This window comes from Diadema antillarum, unplaced genomic scaffold (assembly GCF_040938485.1).
Source record: "Diadema antillarum isolate AM-2024a unplaced genomic scaffold, OU_Dant_1.0 seq00000533_RagTag, whole genome shotgun sequence".
Classification (NCBI taxonomy): Eukaryota; Metazoa; Echinodermata; class Echinoidea; order Diadematoida; family Diadematidae; genus Diadema; species Diadema antillarum.
This window is the reverse complement of record NW_027271484.1, coordinates 1,287,548-1,309,352: the sequence shown is the minus strand read 5'-3', so window position 1 is coordinate 1,309,352 and position 21,805 is coordinate 1,287,548. Positions and strand designations below refer to the sequence as shown.

Here is a 21,805-nt window from a genome sequence, read left to right as displayed (position 1 = left end):
TGATGTATTTCTGGAGAGAACAAGAAAACCCAGTGACTCCCATCCTGGCTTCCTTCGCACTTCAAATTTCTGGACCAGGTGCAAGTGCATCCACAATGCAGAGGGACCACATGCTCCTTGACCGCATCAACGATCCCCAGAAACTCAGGTGGGCTTGTAGTAACCCAGTCCCCTGTTCTTGGGCCTCAGGTACGCCTGGACTGGTTCCTGTATGCCGGTCCTGTCAGCCCCAAGCCCTGTTCCAGGGGTCCAGCCCATACTCTGTAGCATACGGCTGCCAACGCTGGTTGAAGAGATGGGCAGAGCATCGCCGCCTACAGCACCTGGTGATTGAACGCAATGACGGTACCATTCAATATAGTGGCTTCTTATTTCAACAGACTAAACAAATCCAAGATTATCATCGGCTGACAGATTTTTGGATCAGGATCATCAGAATGTAGGGCTTAGGCTTAAATTGAAACTACCGCAAGGTTTAACAAAAAAGATCCAAGTAATACTAAGTACCCCAAATTAAACAAAAGACCCCCTTGTCTAGTGCTTAAATGAACAGCAAACTTTGCCTTCACGGCACTCCAACTAACGTAAACTATTTCAATTTTCTATTTCAATTGCTGCAGGCCCCTTGGGCAACACCCACTGAAGTTGGAGTATTTGGACCCTGGCCTAGGGGCCCCCCGGGGGACACCACCACCATTTGTACAAACTATATTCCCATCCCCTACTGATGATTCCTGACAAGTGCAGTCAAAATCCAGCCACTTGCTTTGAAGAAACGGTAAAGGTAAACAGATTTTTTTTCCTTTTTTTTTAATGAGCTAATTTGGGATATTTGGGCCCCATCCCAAGGGTCCGCTTGGGGGCACCACCCCCATATCTTCTCCCCAATGATGATTCCTACCAAGCTCGGTCGATATCTAGTCCCCTCCCCCTTTTTTTTTTTCAAGAAGAAGATGACAATGTGCAAAAGTCTGCACATGAGGCATGACACATGCCTACCAGCGAACAATCGCCAAAAGCTCACTTGAGTCATTCAGCTCAGGTGAGCTCAGGTAAAGAGTGTGTACCTCACGCTTGGACCAAATTTTTGATATCGACAGTAAATCTCATGTCAACTGAATAAGAAAGTCATTTATTCAAACAAAGAGTCTATTCTTTGTGAAAGTCTTTGCATAAGATAACAAAAGAAGTGATTGAAAAACAAGAATAGGACAATCTTATATGAGGCGTATGTTCGTATATGAGTACATTCTTCAGAGTCCGTATGAAGGTCTCTGCCTACCTTCAAGTGGAGTCCCAGGCGGCGGTGACTTTCTTCTGCGTTTGGCAAATTGTGGGGAAAAGGACTGGCGACCTTTCAGAACCATCTCCGCCCCACCCCCTCCTCCTTCATAATTGATGGTGTGTCTGGTGAACATATAAAAATATTTGACTGTTAATGCATTATTATCAGTAGGCTATATGTAATCAATCTTGCCACTATCCACAGGGCACTAGACTGACCCCCCCCCCCCAGCATCTTTATGACTAACTTTATATCTGCACGTCTGAAATGGATATCACCTTCAAGTTTCAACACGCTTGTATCAGCAACATTTCTAAACATTTACACATGATATGGTGTTATAGTAAACTAAGGTAGAGTGAAATTTGCGTTGTGATTGGTTGGATAGCCTCACGTGATTGTGCAAAAATTCCGGTATAGTGGCACGACCGTGCCACTATACCAAACGCTTACAGCGCGTGCCTACGCTTTATGTACGCAGAGATTCGCACAGGGAGGGATGTACTGAGTAGTAAGACAAGGCCAGACTTTCAACGTATGCGCGCGTAGAGCACTGGACGCAGAATGTAGGAGTTTACACGCGAGTCTGCTCTGTGATGTACAATACGCATACGCGGCTGTACTAGTGTCGCGCGCTGTGTACGTAAACTACACTACAGTACAGTACGTAGGTTGTGGTTAACTCTGCGTGCAAGAAATCAGTGCCGGTATGGTGAGTCTAAAGTTAGATCTATTTAGGGCCTAGACCTACAGAAAAGACTACTATAACAATTAGTGCATGTTCTATTGATGCACCAGTATTGGACTATAGAACTCGACAAACAAATACTAAATTATCCCTCGTGCAGTTCTATTCACCTCAGCCTGCGGCCTCGGTGAAATAAAACAGCACTCAGGATAATTTAGTATTTGTCGTTCTCTAATCCAGTATAGTGTATCATAGAGCATGTACTATTTGTATAATATTGTACCTCTCTCAGATTCTAATGAAAGACATTAAAGCAACAAAGAGTACCTGCTTGACATTTTGTGATTATAAAACCAAACACACCTTAGATGTAAGCTTCATACCGAGAGACAAGACATTGCTATGCAGGTTTATTTTTTTATTTGTTTATTTTTTTGCTTTTTTTTTTCATGAAAACAAATGTGGGTTAAATTCATTATGCTGATCTGTACCCAATAAATGGAAGCCACAAAGAGAATACATGCTCTGCATTTGTGCATGAAATGAAGTACAGCTGTACACCTCAGCTGTAAGTTTTATAAGGACAGACGACACATTGCAACGCAAGATTTTGTTTCAAGAAAACAAACATGAGTGTAATATGACAGGCTATATATGCTCTGCAGCAATGTACTGGTATGTAAACCAAAATCTAATAGAATAGAAACAAGAGACCCGCGGGTCTAGCGCTCACCTGAGTATCGCAAGTTCACCTTTCACGCAGTCACTAATCTAAATTACACACAGCTCTACCAAAATTTGACCAGGCATTCTCAAGTAGAAGATGAAAATGTACAATAAGGGCCCAATTTTTTTAAGATTCCTTAATTTGGGGGGATTGGGGCCCCCGGGGCCTTCTGGGTGGGGCATGGTGCCCATTTTGATAAATTGAGATCCTGACCCCCTAGGGATGCTACCTGCCAAGTTTGACAAAAATCCATCATGAGGTTTTCAGGAGGAAGATGAAAATGTACAATTCAGGCCCCCATTTGGACCCTTCCAACCACCCCCCACCCCCCTACCCAAGAGGGGCACCCCTGGATCTCCTATGAACAAACTTGAAACTACAGTCATTAATGCACTCACTCATAGTATTATCTCAGCTCTATAACTTCTGATTCTAGAGAAGATTTATAAAGATTCCTTCATTTGGGGGGTTTGGGACCCCTGGGGGCCCCCTGGGTGGGGCATGGTGCCCATTTTAACAAATTGAGATCCTAACCCCCTAGGGATGCTACCTGCCAAGTTTGGTGAAAATGGGTCATGGGGTTCTCAAGAAGAAGATAAAAATGTACAATTTAGGCCCCATAAGGACCCCTCCTCACCCCCTCCCCTGGGTCCCAAGGGGGGCACCCCTGATTCTGCCATGAACAAACTTGAAACTACAGTCATCAATGTACTAACTCATAGTATTAACTTAGCTCTATCACTTCTGGTTCTAGAGAAGAAGATTTTTGCGGATTCCTTAATTTTGGGGGGTTTGGGCCCCCTGGGGGCCCCCTGGGTGGGGCATGGTGCCCATTTTAACAAATTGAGTTCCTAACCCCCTAGAGATGCTACCTGCCAAGTTTGGTGAAAATGGGTCATGGGGTTCTCAAGAAGAAGATGAAAATGTACAATTTAGGCCCCATTAGAACCCTTCCCCACCCCCCTCCCCTGGGTCCCAAGGGGGGCACCCCTGATTCTGCCATGAACAAACTTGAAACTATAGTCATCAATGTACTAACTCATAGTATTAACTTAGCTCTATCACTTCTGGTTCTAGAGAAGAAGATTTTTACAGATTCCTTAATTTTGGGGGGTTTGGGCCCCCCTGGGGGCCCCCTGGGTGGGGCATGGTGCCCATTTTAACAAATTGAGTTCCTAACCCCCTAGGGATGCTACCTGCCAAGTTTGATGAAAATCGGTCTTGGGGTTTTCAAGAAGAAGATGAAAATGTAAAAAGTTTACGCACGACGCACGACGGACGACGCACGACGGACGACGGACGACGGACGACGGACGACGGACGACGCACGACGCACGACGCACGACGGACGCCGGACGAAGGGCGATCGCAATAGCTCACTTGAGCCTTTGGCTCAGGTGAGCTAAAAAGACAGACAGACACAGAGAAAACAGAAAGAGAACAACAACAACAACAAACTTTGTAAACCTCCTGCTAGGTGAAGCATCAAGTTTTCGGTTAAATAATCACACATGCCACAGTCTTTTAAAGTCAGTGTGAATCTCACAAATGCCAGGGTATGAAGTTTTGTTTTGTGTTATTTTATTGTTTTGTTTTATTCTGTTCTGTGTATTCACAAGCGTGACCTCACAGACTGCTGTACCTTGTTTTGGTCAGCACCGACTTGCTCTTCTGACCCCCTCCTTCAGTTCGGACATCCAGTGAATACATGGAGGCCAGATGGAAGACCTGGTTTCTTTCTCCTGTCTTGGACGAATGCAGCTTCAACCTATGTCAAGTTGAGAGGCAGTGACATCAAGGTTCAAGAGAAATGTCATCGAAGTAGTCATACGGATCGTACTTCATTTTATCAAAATTATATCCTCAAAATTTAACCTGCACCGCAATTGAAAAATAGAATAACAAATTTGTGTTGAGACTCAGAGCCATTGTACATCTCTTATTCCTTCACTTCAATAACAAAAGAAGAGACATATGTAGAGGTTGGATACTCAATGTCCTTTAACAAAGAAAATGGTCATGTGTTGTTATAACTATGGTATTCAAGAGATAGTCATGCAATTAAAATTCGAATTTCATGCAGAAATATCATATCATGCAGATGATAAAAACTTTGATTCTCCACAGAATATTGAAGTTTTATGACATGTTGTATTTGGAAAGATAAAATTTTGTGTCTGACCATGTTTGTGTTTATGCAGGTATGAACCGAAGAAGTATTGGCCAAAGATAGTAGGACAATTCTTCTGATGTCTCAAATTATATCACATTACGCGTATGAAACCCATTTCCGCATGCACCCTTCACACAGCATTTAGATGCTAACAGTCCGTTATCACAGGATCTCAGAAAGTTTAGAGGTTTCAGTGGCCATGTTCCTCATTATTTTTCAAATCCACTTCAAATCAAACATGACTTGCAGACTCATTAGAGTGTTATGAAAGGTGCATCGTAAGAATCTAAAGAGAAGTACCTTGGTAAGTTGGAAACACTGACTTACTCTTTCTCAAACGGATTATGCAGAAATCTGACGATCTTCTCATTAAAAGTGGCTAGACTGGATTTCTTCAGTCGCTGTGGGATGAAAAAAAAAGATGAAATGTTAGCAACACATAAAAGCCTGACTATTTTTGTATATTCCATCAGAAACTTTGGTTTGCACTGTTCAGAAAAACAAAACAAAACAAAACTCCAAAGTATTGACATATTTGTAGGACTTATCATTTTTGTCCACTAAATGGACGTGTGGGGGGGGGGGGGGTGGGCTGGGAGAGATACCCATTGATCACATTGATTGAGCTACCGTTTGTGATTAACGGTCCCATTGCCCAATTTGGCCTTCAGAAGAAAAATAGAATGTTGGTCATAAAGCAACTGCTAGGGAGTTCAAACACCCACGTGAGCTCTTATATTGAGATGCTACATAAGTACCTTTCTCAGGTAGCTAAGTGCAGTGGCATGTGACTGGCAAGCTTTCATACATGACACTGTATATGGACTAGCTTCATATTAAGTTTATTCCTGAAGAAGCAGAAAATATATGGTTCTATTTATTACTTTTCATCAGTGATCTGCAGTCAGGCTCAATCATTGCAAGACATCTAGGTTTGTTTACAGGATTATGGTGTTTTACTCTATTGCTACTGAGGAATAATTCCAATATGTAAGTGGATTGAACGAATGCAGATAGTAGAACGCATCAGTGAAGTTTGAGGAAAATTGGTCAATCCATTCAAAGGTTAAAAATTTTTAAAGTTTAGGTACCACCATCATTGCAAAGGAGGACATCAATACCACGATTGAGAATTCCACCATTTTTTGTTGTTGTTGAAAAGTACACATCCTTTCACTTGTTACTAACATATGTTGAGAGTAATATTATGCCCCAGCATTCTGAAAGAGGCAAGCCAAGTGCTCTTTCATTATGCTTGGGAAAATGAAAATATATTGAATTCTCTTTACATTTTTTCTATATCTTTGATCTACTGTGACATCACGAATTGTTGCAGTCCCCTTATCCAGCAATGGCGCTACCAAAACTTTTAGAGGGAGCATCCAATTTCCCCCAATATTCACTGATGTTTTCTTCATTTAATCCACTTGTATATTTGGGTTCCATTGCCATTCAATCCCAGAGACTTACATGTAGGGAGTATGTGTGCAATGCATTTTCCAAGAATGAGACTGGACACATACCGTAAATGGCAGTGCATTAACCGCACCCACATATTAACCGCACTCCTTTCTTTCAACCGTTGGGGGAAAAAAATATTGGCCTGGGCATATTTCTTTGTAGTTTCCTTTGTAAACTAAATATCTAATTTGATTTTCCCTATGAGGAGATAAAGCAATCTTTTTGCGGGGTTGAGCAAACGTCTCAGATTCGTAAAATGACTAACATAGTTTTTTATTTGAGGCCAATTAAATGAAAGAAATATAGAATGAACACATTTGAAATCATAAAGGTGGTTTTCAACTTCAGCTAGCTTTGAAACATCCTTTCCCTGTTCATTCCCCAAGGCCCCACACTGTTTATGTTTGAACAAAGAGAAGAGGACCTGGTAGTGACGCGTAAGCAATATACAGTCGATATATGAGATCATTACTATCTAGGCTCTAGTTAGGGTAGGGAGTAAGGAAGAACATCAATATCACCGGCACAACGTTCCTTCTGTTAGCTCTACGTAGACAGAATGGCTTGCCAATGATGTTCCAAGCAGTACTGTTGATGTAAATCCATGATGAGCCATTCAATTTCAAATGATTAAAATGTCTCCAATGCATCTCTTTATGAACATTCAACTATCCAAACCATCCACAGGCGAGCTGAGAATGGTAGAGTGTACACATTTATCATTGTCTGCACACTATATGCCGACATGCAGTAGGTATTGGCTGTAACAGTGTATAAACCACACCCTGAATTTTAACCCGTTTCAGCGGGCCAAAAGGCGCAGTTAATTCACCATTATTTACGGTATTCAAAAGCACATAACACCTGTGTGACTGATTTTACCTTGGGTTTTAGTCTTCCTCTACAGCTCCTTATGATCTGGGGATCCTCCAGACCTTGGCAGCCACGTAGTTTAGACTGAAATGCTGCAGACAAGAAGATAAGAGTGATGACTAGTAAGTAGGGCATCATTGTGAAAAAAGATGTGCTACCATTATCATTTTAAACACACAACCAATTTCTCTCTAAATGTATTCGTACAAAAGTTAGGCCAACGTGATTAAAAGGGAAGTCATTTTTTTGTTGTGAGTACATCTAATTCATGCAGGAAGAGAAGAAGATAAACATAACCACATCGGTGCTGGTGTGGAGATGAGTAGGTGTTGAAACTATGAAGGCTGGGGCACTGTATTTACACCATATATTTTGAAGGGTTTTTATTCTTGGGTGTTTATTTTTCATTTTTTATTTTATTCTTGTTATTTTTTATTTTTTTTAGTCCAAAAATATGTGTTGCTTGAAGGTTTGCATGGTGGAGTAAATGAGGGAGAAAGGTTTGCAGTAACACCTTGTAGGGATCACTGCTTGGCAAAAGAAGAGCCTAGAAAGAGGAGAGTTGAGGATGGAAGTGACATAGGGGGATTGTAGAGAAGGTAAATAGTGACAAGAGGGGGGTACCAGTGAGCTGGAAGTTTAAGTTTTAAAAGCGTAAGCTGAAGTTGATGCGAAAATATCGGTTCTAATCCTGACATGCTGCAATGTGCTTGCATACTTTCTTCCATCTATTGCTGAACTCCTCAATTGCGAATTTCATCATGCACGGAATTGTCGGGAAGTCCGGATTCACAAGAATTAGACTAGCCAAATACATGGAGCATACAGTGTTTGGAAGGGAGGGAGATCTTAAAGTGGCTTTACAAAGCCAAAGGTTATGGATGCTTGAAATTTGGTACAAATATGGATCAACAAATGCGATATAATGTTTTACACTGTAATATGTTCATGTAATATTACATTTTGTTCACTTATTATAAATTCATTGTGTAGTTTTAATTTCTAACATCATCAACTCAACACTTTTTTTTATCTTTAATGTTCAAAATAATATGAAGATTAGACATCACTACACAAATGGTGATCATAAATGCGCATGTACATAAATGACAATTATTCAAATAGGACATCATGTTGTACATAATACTGTGCTGCATAATGAAAGCGCAAATAATTGATGCTAATAACATCAAAGTTTATACAAATTATCAGTACATGCACACTTATAAATGAACCACAAAAAAACCTGCTGGATGGTGAAAATGAAAGCTTGACATGTAAAATACAATTAGGGTATACATTTGTCCAAATCATGTGATTTATAATGATATTTACTCTAAAAAAAAAAAAATCTGCATGACACAGGAAGACATTCCATTCCAATGTCATGATGAAAGGCACGTAAAGGAGCCAAGAGCAAAAGACAAGCTGTAGAGGGTTGAATGTACGTCTCATTTGTTGTTCCCACACCAGATAACAGTTTGAACTGAACATGATACTCTGTAGATGTCTGCAAACAACTGCAAATTTAATCCAGTTCAAATTAAAAGGGTTTGAGCGAGACTGCTACTTAAAATGCTAGGGGCTAACACAACAATTTGTTCTTGAGACAGTCTAATATTTAAGGCATGCTGAAGCAGTCTACAGGATTGATCAAAGAGGAACATGGATGGGTAGGTATGGATTGTAAAATAACGTACTGTTGTGAAACTATTTTATTTGGCCATCTCTTCACAACAGTCTCAAGTATTAGTAAAATTATCATGTGTCCCAGTGAAGAACAATGTAACAAATGGTCCGCTATCACAATAAACATCTTGGCAACAGAGACACTTGATTTGAATACCACAATTAAGTATGGTGCCAAAGGCCACTGGTGTTCTTGAGACATTGTACTATTCAATGTGCGCTAAAGTGCATACATTCAACAAGCTCAGACAAACAAGTAACTTCAGTGGGTACATGTTGTTGTAAGGCAACCCCCTTGTTCATCTCCCTCTCGACAAAAGTCTCAAATATCAGCAAAACAATCAATTGTATTGATGAAAAGTTAATTTATCTTTCCTGCCTGCCATTCCAATAAGCGTCTTGACAAGTGGGACGCTTGATTTAGATAACAAGACTAATGTGGTGCCCCAGGCATTATGACATCATCAATTACTGCTGTATCCATGACAACCATATCTGCATTAGAAAAGCTAAAAAGAAACAGTCAGGCACTGTTACTACAAAATTCTTTGGCACGTAGAACCAATTTGTGCAAAGCAACATGTGGAGGCTTCATCCTAGCACCTGATAAACTAAAGCTTCTTTCAAAACATGAGGAAAGTTTTTGTTTCTATCATTTCGTATCTCAATTTCTATTTTCCCAATCAAAAATTGATATTTCAAAAGGAGCAAGATGGGGGCAAAGAGAGAGGGAAATGAGAGCAGAGTTGTTTGTCTGCATACATTACAGTCATTTGGGTTGACTAGACTTCTGCACAGTTTTGTGGTAACAGCACAGCAACTACTATAAAAGTCAATATATTTTAGCACAATGAATTTTTCATGCCGAGTGGTTCAAAAACACCTTCGTGGGTTCTTGAATTTGTGACCACTGCACAATCGCTTTGCACTCATATCATATGTTTCCATCCAATTCACAGAAGGGTAAAGACAGAATTTGATTTAAACCATTTAATTCTGACTTTTTATCAGGGCAATTGTGTTATAAATTAAGACAAGAAGTTATACTGAATATGCATTTTTATTATATTAAAAAAATATAAAGGGAATTCCACACACAAAAAAAAATCATTTTTCATAAAAACTAGAACTATCACTCAATGTGATTAATACCCCCACCTAACACTGAGGGAGCTAGCTCAACTGGCAATGATTACTTTGTATGCTTTTTACTGAAAAAAACCCCACACATAACAATTACCATGACAATGTATTGTTCAACATTGAAGAAATTTATATTTTGCTCACTGATACTCATGTGCCATATCTCAAGTCAAGTGCTCAAAACCTGAATGAGTAAAGTAAATAAATCAGCAATTTCTATGATTTTCATTAAAAAATGCTGTTACTATGGCAGCAAAATGTTTGCCACTGGAAAAAATGAAGTTTGCACAACTATATACATCACAGCTGTCACATGTGCCAAATTTCAAGTCAAATGTTCAAAAGCATAGGGAGTTAGGTGAATTCACAATACCTTGTATCATTGTATGATTTTAATTCAAAATATGCTGTTACCATGGCAACACAGTTTCCAACAATGATGAAAGATCAATTTTGCGCAGCTAGGTAATATAGTGGTAACATGTGCCAAATTTAAAGGCAAGTAAAAAAAAAATGATTAAAAAACAATGAGACTGAATTCCAAATATTTATGATTTCCATTCAAAATATACTGTTACCATGGCAACGCATTGTTCAACAATGACGAAAGATGAAGTTTGCACATCTTTGTACTATAGCAATCGCATGTGCCAAATTTCAAGCAAAATGCTCAAAGACTGAGGGAGGAAGCTAAATCCACAATATTTTTGTATGCTTTTTAGTGAAAAAATGCTGTTACCATGGCAACGCATTGTTCAACAACGACGAAAGATTAAGTTTGCACATCTATGTACCAAAGTGGCCACATGTGCCAAAATTCAAGCTAAATGCTAAAAGACTGAGGGTGTAAGCTGAGTCCACAATATTTCTGTTTGCTTTTTAGTGAACAATGCTGTTACCATGGCAACGCATTGTTTAACATTGACGAAAGATTAAGTTTGCACATCTACGTACTATAGCGGTCACATATGCCAAATTTCAAGCCAAATGCTCGAAGATTGAGGGAGATATCTGAATCCACATTATTTTTGTATGATTTTCATTCAAAATATGCTGTTACCATGGCAACGCATTGTTTAACAATGACGAAAGATTAAGTTTGCACATCTACACACCATAGAGGTCACATGTGCTAAATTTCAAGGCATATGCTCAAAGACTGAGGGAGTTAGCTGAATCCACATTTTCTTTTGTATTCTTTTTAGTGAAAAAAGGCTGTTACTGTGGAAACGCATTGTTCAACATCAACAGAAGATGTGTTCTGCACGGGTCTAGGGCAATTGAATTACCCCCTGGGCCATTACCCCGGACCTTCCCCTGGCCTTAATCCTAATCCTAATCCTGAACCTAATCCTAACCCTAACGCAAACTGCTAACCCTAAACCTAACCCTAACCCTAATCTTTACTCTAACCTTACCACTAACCAGTATTTAGCTGGGGGGGGGGGGGGGGGGGGGGGGGTAATCGCCTGGATACGCACAATCTACATACTGTAGTGGCCACATGTGCCAAAATTCAAGTCAAATTCGCAAAAAAATCAGGGAGTTAGGTCAATCGACTTTTTTTTGCATGATTGGTATAAAAAAACAAACCTGCTGTTGCCATGGCAACAGATTTATTCACAAGCAAAAAAGGCGTCCTGCACAATTACACATTATATTGATCGTATAATCCCAAATTTCAATTGAATTGCCTTTGAGAGAGAAGTTCGATCCACATTTTGTAAAATTTTTTTATAAATTTGCTGTTGCGATGGCAATGCATTATGCATTACTAACGCAAAAGGTGTTTTGTACATCTACCTTTGATAGCTGTCACATATGCCAAAGTTGGGGTCAATTGCTCAAAAAATGAGAGAGTAGTTCGATCCACAAGTTTTTAAATGAAAATATGCCGTTGCCATGGCAACTTATTATGCAATACTAACGAAAAAGGTGTCTTGCACATCTACCTTTGATAGCTGTCACATATGCCAAATTTGGGGTCAATTGCTCAAAAAATGAGAGAGTAGTTTGATCCACAAGTTTTCTAATGAAAATACGCCGTTGTTATGGCAACGCTTTATGCAATACTAATGAAAAAGGTGTCTTGCACATCTACCTTTGATAGTGGTCACATATGCCAAATTTGGGGTCAATTGCTCAAAAAAGGAGAGAGTAGTTCGATCCACGACATTTTGCAAGATTTTTTTTTTAATTTGCCGTTGTCATGGCAAGGCATTATGCAATATTATAAAATGGGTTCAAGAATGTAGCCAATAGGAAGCGCTGAAATGAGTCACGTGTGCTTTGGTTATTCTAGTCCCATTGCACTGCGTGTTAAATCCTATTGCCGATCGTCTGTGCGCGAGGCGGCTCCTTTGAATTGCATGCATGCATACGCGCTGTCAATCCTGTAAACAACTTCAAGTTCGGGCTGCCAGCGGCCGGCCTTTCTTCCCTTGTGCATAACTAACATGTGTGGCGTACGTATACTCTTATACGTACAGTACAGTAGACCAAGCGTTGTGGGACCGGACGCGTACATAGAGTCACTTTGAAGGGCAAATGCAACGATTTAGCAGCTAGGTTAATTCTCACGCCGTTTTCAGAGTATGTTGTCTAGTAGGCCTATATGAGGAGTCTATATCAAGTCTTTAAGGTAAAGGGTGCATATTCTATGTAAAATAAGTAAGTTTTCATCTGGGAACTTACGGTAAGTGTCCGGAAACCCAACCCCCCATCACACTTATAATGTGCGGGATTTCTGAGTGCGACGTGCGTAAATGTTTGGGAAGAACATCTTCGGACGTCTTGACCCACAAAGGTACGTGAAAAACGCTGAAAAATGCTGTTAGTTTTCAAATTTTCGACCCATTTTATAAAACAAATGATGCACAGGATTATTTCGTGGCGTTAGTGGAGATGCAGCTCACTCTCGGGTATTTACAATGTAGTGCAACATGCACTTGGCTTCGCCTCGTGCATGTTTCACAATTGTAAATACCCTCGAGTGCGCTATACGCCTCCACTAACGCACTCTATCCTGTGCATCATTTGTATACTAACAAAAAAGGTGTCTTGCACATCTACCTTTGATAGCCGTCACACATGCCATATAAGGGGTCAATTGCTCAAAAAATGAGAGAGTAGTTCGTTCCACAACATTTTGTAAGATTTTTTTAAAATTTGCAATTGCCATGGCAACGCATTATGCAATACTAACGAAAAAGGTGTCTTGCACATCTACCTTTGATAGTGGTCACACATGCCAAATTTGGGGTCAATTGCTCAAAAAATGAGAGAGTAGTTCGATCCACAAGTTTTTATGAAAATATGCTGTTGCCATGGCAACGCATTATGTGATACTAACGAAAAAGGTGTCTTGCACATCTACCTTTGATAGCAGTCACACATGCCAAATTTGGGGTCAATTGCTAAAAAATTGAGAGAGGAGTTCGATCCACAAGATTTTGCAACTGACCGCCCGCCCGCCCGACCGCCCGACCGACCGGGCACCCGACCTCAGAGTGATTCCTATAATATGTGGTATGGGTGGAGGTATAATTACACATTCCATCAACTTGATACAGACATATGTTAAGGGGAGCAAATATTCCCCCTGCTTTCTGAAAGCGGTTAGTCAAGTGCTCTTTCATTATGCTAGAAAAGAGAATTTTTGTAGAATTCCTTTATATTTTCTTTATATTGTTGTCCACATATACATCATAATCTCTAGTAGTCTCCTCATCCAGTGGTTCCACCACCAAAACTTTAAAAATTCATAACTTTTGCAGTGATTGCTGCTGCTTTCTCTCAATCCACATTTCTCTCTGGGTTTGGGTTTCCTTTAATTGCACTTGATATAACTTTTTGTTCTTTTTGTTCTTTATTCCTACCTTTTTGACCAGGTTTGGAGAGGTGCTGGAAGCTACCGGTGAGGATGCTCTGAAAGGTTTGCTCATCTTCGTACTCCTCCAGCGTTTTGGTCTCCCACCACGGTGCCACCGTTGGGATGCCCGACACACTCCCTGGCTCATGGTAGAAGTCACTCTGCTCATCATCACCTGACTCACAGAAAGTGAAAGGAAAAAGAGGGTGGAGGTGCATGTGTGTGTGTGGGGGGGGGGGGGGGTGGAGAGATGACGTGAATATGAAATAATGGGTCGCAGAACAAAGATACTTGAATACTGGATCTAACTCCTTAGATTTATGCTGTGCTAACTTTCATTATGCTGATATGGTCTTATGATACTGTACGAGCTGAAATTTTCGTGGTGGTTTTATTTTCGCGAATTTCGCAAATCGCCTTTGAACCGCGAAAATAACAACACGCGAAAATAACAACGTGCGAATAATTAAGTTCAGTTAGACCCTCGCAACCACGAAATTAACAACACGCGAAGATGTCCTCCAAGTAGCAATTCACGAAAATATCTGTACGTGAAAATTTCAGCTCGTACAGTACTGTATACGCCATATATTTAGTGAGTCTATTTTTTTTTTTTGGGGGGGGGGGGGGAGAGTCGGGTCTTCCTGACAATTTTGCTAGTGATTAAATTCATGATTGTGGAGTACAGTACTGAATGAAGAAATGTATACATGCATGTCACATTCATGTCAGGATGAGAATTAATATTTTTGCGTGTTTTTAAATTCTCGAATAGCATCCGACTTGTGATATTCATGAAGATAAAAACCTTTGCAAAATATTTGGCATATACAGTTAAACTATCGAAAGCTGAAACTTCAAACAAAATAGAGGAAAAAGTAGAGATAGTTTTCAAATATGCCCATGGTTGCATGATAAAAGGAGGGTAATTGAATTGTATGTGTCAGCTGCGTCAATTCAACTCACACTCCCTTACAATGTATCAGTCCCTGACTCAACAATGGATTACAGATGTACATAGTTGTACAATAATTGATCCATTTAAACATTATAAAAGACAAAAGTCAATAAAAGGACACATTTGTAACACTCTTGACATTGACAAGTTTACTGAGCATCACATCCGCACACAAAAAATATAACTTCTTGGTGTGTTGTGTGTGTGTGTGTGTAAGTGTGTGTGTATGTACAGGTGTGTAGAATTTAACACAAATTGCCTCTCATGAATGATTTTGTACTTTTACAACTCTTTATTGACAAACAGAGTGTATCCATTTCCAACAGGAATCTGGTTACCTAGATATATTAAATAAAGCCAGGTTTCAATGGTTTATGTACAAAGGGAACAAGAGAAATATGTACACAACAGATCAGTAAACATAATAGTACAAAGTACACAGTACCTACATTTGTACATACAATTTTGTAAGATATTCCCTTATCAGCTTTCACTCTGTAATATCTTCACTATTTCTTTCTGGGGCCAGCTGCTAGAACTTCATGTGTCTGAATTACAAATGTACCTCTAAATCTATGAAATTTCCATAAAACTGCACATGTATGTTACGCCATATATTTTGCAGGAATTTTGCTTTCACAAATTTTGCTACGTGTCATTGGGTTCAATTTGCAAATTACAGTACTCACAGAAACATACAGTATCAACTCTGATCCCAACATAAATGTGACATACACAATATCTCAGTTGATTGCTGTACTCCATGATTGTGAATTTAAACACTAACGCAATTGTCCAGAAGTCCTGTATCATGAAAAAATAGACTTGTTAAATATGGTATATAGAGTATACGGTACACATATTTTGGTGTTTTTTGTTTTGTTTTGTTTTGTTTTGTTTTGTTTTTTTTTTTTGGGGGGGGGGGGTCATGAATACCAAGGTACGATGACAAAGCAACAGCATTTGATATTCAGAGGCCAGATAAAGTGTGATGATTATCACGCATCACTTTTCATCAATTTGTTTATACAACTTACAAGCACTTGAAAATTGTGAAATACAATCTGAGCAAATATTGATGGTACTTTACATCTTGGAGATTCATAAATTGGTTCTAAGAATTGGCATAGTCTCTTCAATTTACGACAGACCTTGTTGGACTGAAGATTAAATTGATATCAATGTACAATGTAGGCAATACAAATGAAAGCAATCACTCATCATTCTGTTGCTGTGGGTAAACAAATTACAAAAAGCAACACATCTGCATTCATTCGCTATCACTACATTGTGTCCTCTATGACTGAAACCTTCATGTCTTTCTGTACATGTAATGAGTAATGAAAACCCACTCATTTTTCTTTGGTGCAACGTCAACTGAATGTACAAATCCAGAGTCTGAGTTGGCAATTTACACTGAGGCCTCATCAGAAATGCTCTTGAACAAAGACACAACAAACCTGAGACTGCTACAAGCAGAAACCCCCGAGCATCCCTACCGTTGTATAAGTCAATAACCAGACTATTGATTTCAGAACCAAAAAGATTTGAACTTTATTATGACGCAGGATAACTTCACCCACGTTTTATGTCTTTACCTGTAAATCTAATCTGGGTAAGTTGCAAGAGAAACCGAGTGCTTTTTCATCTCCTCTTTTTCCCCCACACACTTCTTGAATTATGATGAAGTAACAGATTTTTTCCCCCATAATTCCATTCCATTCTATTTGGATTGGAGATTAATGCAGATTGGCTTAATATGCTATCTATCAAATTGATGTTTAGTGATAGATGAATTACTTTATTAGTACAAATGTGCAAAGTGGGTTCAGATGATGGTAATAGGTATGTGTACACTGATACATACAAAATTAGGCCCTACCATTGCACAATAATTACTCACCATTATCATCACTTATTCATTCTTTCAATCATTCTAATCATAAGTTCACTAAATTAGCTTAATGTCAAATCTTGAATTAATTGGGCTGTTAAAGTCTCAATGCACATTCAACAGATTACTTATGAACCAAATGCCCCTTAAAAATGATGCCAAACTCATCTGATATGGCAGTCATTAGTTCTACCATGTTTGTAACTAATACTGTAGTCACAATGCAGTAACTCTCTCTTGTTCTCCACTTTTTAATTCATTTAACACTTTATTTATTTCTTTTCCAAAAATGCCACTTGAACTTTCTCGTAAAAATAAAAACAAACCATTATAATACCAATCCCTAACATCACATACATGTACTAACACCTTATCCAGCATCATCTTAAAAATCATCTATTCACAAGAAACTGAACCCCAAATTCCCTTTGTTTTCTTTATGTAAACATAAAATCTTAACACCTCCCCCACCCCTCAAAAAAAAAAAAAGCTTTGCAGATGTTATAATCAACTTAATATCACATCTAAAATCATCAAACACCATACATCATATCGTCACTGGGGTGACAAGACCTTGTATCTCAAATTTTGGAAAAAATGACTTTCTAGATTAATGGTCAGATAATCAGTTGTGAAGTGATGTCCTGTCCAAATCCTAGCTGATTTACCTAAGAAATGAAGCCAACACGGCATGTCAAAGTAGAGGCTATCCCATTTGATAAAGTGCTTTGGCTGCCGTGTTTTTGTTTTTTGTTTGTTTGGTTGTTGTTTTTTTGCTCTCCTGAACATTAAACATTTGGCAGATATGAGGTCTTGTTGCCCCAGTGACGCTATATACTCATAATGAATCAAACCCCAAGTGCTGTAAGTAAAGCTTTAACATTCCCCAAGGTTCTTTCCATGCATTATAAGCATATGATGAGATAAGTGATATTCTAGACAGGGCCTGAATGTGGGCTTTCATGTTCTGTTTATCTACGGACCCTAGCATGGAACAGATTTTCTTTTTGTTTTCTTTTCGAACTAGGTTCTTGTGAGACATTGCAAAGCAAATGACATCACGTCTGCAACCAAGTGATTCAATGTCTGCTTGAAGGGGTGCATATTTTTCTTCTTTTCTTTTGTTTGTATCTGTGATATTGTGACTAAATCTTTCATGTAGTCTAAAGGAACCCATTTTCCATGACGCACACAACTTTATCATGGAAGGATAGTACTGTTCACATACATCTGTACTATGGTCTCCAGGTGTTGTAACATTTTCATTTACGAATTTGGCATCCCTGGCATTATTCAACTATCTGTGAGATTTCATAGATCAGTAATATTCAAAATCATGAAATTCTGCATCTATAAACATTGTTAAACGTGCCAAAATGGAGCAGAACAAGTTAATGCAATGGGGTTCTTACCCTCTCTGCCCTCATCATTTGTATAGCCGTCATCTTCTTCATCCTCGTCACTTGATGACATGTAGCTGCTGCTTGTCTCACTGAAGTTGGAAATGTACATCAGACAAATTGACGTACAGCACACATGTATACTTGTCAGTATAATGACAAAAGATATTGCCATACAGTTTATACAGCCACTGCTCATCTCACAGAAGTTGGAAATGTACATCATACAAGTGTAAACTTACCTATCAGTACAATGTAAAAAGATATTGCAATACAGTTGAGTTTGCTCAACAGACAACAGAACAGTTACACAGGAGACTATGCAGGTTTAGGTTTGGCTTGGGTCAAAGAACATGTAATGTGTCTATACTACATGTAGAGCAAGAATGCATGTTTGATGCTAATGGGTGCTATTTAAACAAGATGAAGCTATATTTTATGGGCCAATTATAAAATGAAAGAGAAGACCCCCTGGTCTAGCACTCACATGAGCAGCACTTTTTGCCTTCGTGGCACTCCACCTGATGCAAAACGTTTTTAAAAAACTTGAGATTCGGGGCTTGCTGCAGGCCCCTTGTGCAATGCCCTCTTAAATTTGGGTACATACATTTAGGCCCCCATCTTAGAAATCCTCCAGGGGGCACCACCACTTTTTATACAAACTTTGATCCCCTACCTGACTGATGATTCCTGTCATGTGTGGTCAAAATCCAGCCACAAGTTTTTAAGAAGAAGATCAAAATGTCCACACAAAAAAAGGGGGAAAAAATGAATATTAGTTGGGCACTAGGGCTCCACCCCAAAGGCATTATTGTAGGGACACCACCAATATTTGTAATAACGATTCTCTCATTCCCACTGATACTCTCAAAAAGTTTGGTCAAATTCAGCTCTTCATTTTCAGGAACGATGATGGACCCTTGTATGCAAAAAATGTATTACATCTAATGTACACCACATACCGGAAAACGGGTGGTGAACGGTTGGATAGTGAACAATCGCAATAGATCAGGTGAAATATTCTGGATCCCACTCATTTAAATCCAAATTACTATTTTAACAAAAAAGTTTTTGCTCCTTTTACCACAAGGGACCTACATTATATCCTGAATATCTCGTCAAAACCCAGGCAAAAATTAGATAAGAAACTGGTAATGCTCTCTTGAAAAAGGAAGGATTAACTTTCTAAAGAAATTTAGTTAGTAGTACAAAATAATTCAATTTTCCATATTCACATAAACGTATTAATCTGAGACTGTGAATATGTGAAACTCTTCTTGGCAAACTGGCATGATGATAAAATGTGAGATCCTCTGAAAAGAAGTACTCACTCATTCTTCGGGGTTAATGGTTGAGCCATAGTAACATCACTGTCATTACTTGAACAGTCCATATTCCTAGCCTCTGGCACCTCAGTGGAAGTTGCTCCATCCGAGCTGGATGATCGAGTTCTCTCCTTTGACAATGTGGTGTCGGTGGATTGAGACTCCACCGAGCCTCCACTCTCTGGCAAAGATTTGCTTGGTTGCCTGCTGGGCAAGTCCTTGCTCACTTCCACTTCACCTACATTTGACTCGCGTTCAGGTTGGTCAAGTGGATTTTGCGGCTTGATTCTTGGCTTTAAGCTTGTCTTTTTTGATTTGGCAGAAATAATGTCAAATCCAAACTCCCCTCTGGCTCTGGGACCTGCTTTGCCCTTGCCTTTAAATTCTTCCTTTTGTCTTGGCTGCATCTTCTTGACATGTGGTCGCTTGTGCAAGAGTTCTGGGACAAAATCCGGCATTGATGAGCTGCGCACCATGCAAGAGGAAGCAGCTGGAATGGACTCTACGGCCATTCGTTTGAAGCGCTTCTTTCGCTTGTTGCCTGTCTTTTTAAGTTTTGTGTGATTTTCTGTGACAGAGTCGGACTCACCATACAGATTGCTAGATGATGTGACATTGAGAGACGAAAGCCTCTTCATCATGGCAGTGTCATCCGAGCCGGAGTCACTCTGCCCCTGCTGCTGCTGGGATGTAACATTGTCCATGTAGTCCTTGAGCGCCTCATCAAGGCTGGAATCGGAGCCCTCACTGTACTTGATGGCATACTCCCAGATTGGGTTGGGGTCGAGCCGCCTCTTCCGTCCCCTCCTCTTGCGAGACTGCCGGCGCACCGACTTTGGGCTGTTGAAGTCCGAAGTGGGACAGTCCTTGCCAGACTCAGCCTTGGAGGCCATGTCTGACAACATACTTGTGCAAGTCACTCGATTAATCCTTCATTTACGAGCAACAGTGTCTTGATTACAGGGCCACTGCAGTCAAGTTCCAACTCCAAGGAATACATCACATCACCCGACCTGGAGTTGGAGAGAAAAAAATTATTTAGTACAAAACATGCAAATTCTGGAACCTATCGTATACATATACCAGCATCTTTAAATGCAAGAAGAATACCAAACATATTCATCATTGCTTTCACAGACTTGTTTGACATTTTTCATAATCTTTTACAAATGTCAGTTGTAAGAAAAATTGAAGTGGCATACCTACATGACATCAATTATACCCTGTGTGGGATGACACTCTCTCATTCTTCAATGGTTGAACTCTGCTAATGCTGTAAAACTACTGGCAGGAACACACACACACACACACACACACACACACACACAACATCCACATTCTTTGCCTCAAGAATTTGATTTAGCATAGCAATTTCCCGTTTCCAAGTCTTACAACAGATTCTGGTAAGTACGAAGAGTACTGGATAGATCTCCATTTATGTTTAGTGCACATCCTGTCTGCAGACATCATATGTTAGAAAGATTTCGTTATGGTCTTCCTCCCTCCCCCCACAACTTGTATTTTGCCATACCACTCTACCCTACCTTACACAAGCCCGGCGATATGGTGCAATTAACTCCATGAAAAGGGGCGTTTTGAATTCATAATGGTCATCGAAGCACTGTGCGGAGCGAAGAACAACAAATCTTGAAAGTTCACCTCATCGTATCTCCCTTATTTTACCACCAAATCCCTTGAAACTTCCATAATATGTATCTACGTGTATAATATGAATATGTCATCCTTCATCTGAATTTTGGGCAAAAATGCTGATGTATCTTTCGAGGTATTTGTATTTTTGAGTCGATCGTGGGAAAGGGTTAGGATTATTTCCCGACACAAGTCTGCGAAGTACTGCATGAATATGCATTTGATTAACATACATTGTACATGCGTATTGCTGGTCTGTATACCCCAGACTCACTTCCTGCAAAGTTTTGTGTTTGCGTAATCAGTAGTTAGGTTAAAGTCGGACGATCGTCACCCCTAATGGTGTACATTATTTCGTAAACTCCCGAACGACCGAAGTTTGTGCATGCAATTCAGAGACTCCAACCCAAAGCACCTTCTGATCTGGAGATTCTCCCGCCCGAAAGCCCTTGCAAACGGGAGACTCCAAGTTGATGTGTGCGAAGCACGAAGCTCCCAGGGTTCTGATGTTCTCTGGTGCTATCTAAGGCTTATTCTTTCAACATACGATAGCAATAAGTAAGAAATCCTTTCCACCGGGAGACACAGAGCCAGGGCGGGAGAAATCAAATCTCAAGCGGGAGAACGGGAGATTTTGCAAAAATGGGCTTTCGGCGGGAGATCTCCCG

At 39.7% G+C, this 21,805-nt stretch overlaps 1 protein-coding gene across 1 annotated transcript; it reads right to left on the bottom strand.

Annotated features, from left to right (window-relative positions):
• Window positions 1-144: 144 nt before the first annotated feature.
• Window positions 145-20,478, bottom strand: LOC139734617 (G patch domain-containing protein 2-like). The gene is made up of 8 exons (XM_071645400.1): window positions 19,494-20,478; window positions 18,175-18,254; window positions 13,918-14,085; window positions 7,217-7,299; window positions 5,201-5,274; window positions 4,343-4,468; window positions 1,283-1,407; window positions 145-323 (listed from the first exon to the last, which is right to left on the bottom strand). The coding sequence occupies exons 1-8, from the start codon at window positions 20,390-20,392 to the stop codon at window positions 145-147; spliced, it is 1,734 nt and encodes a 577-aa protein (XP_071501501.1). The 5' UTR covers window positions 20,393-20,478.
• Between the last annotated feature and the right edge of the window lie 1,327 nt (window positions 20,479-21,805).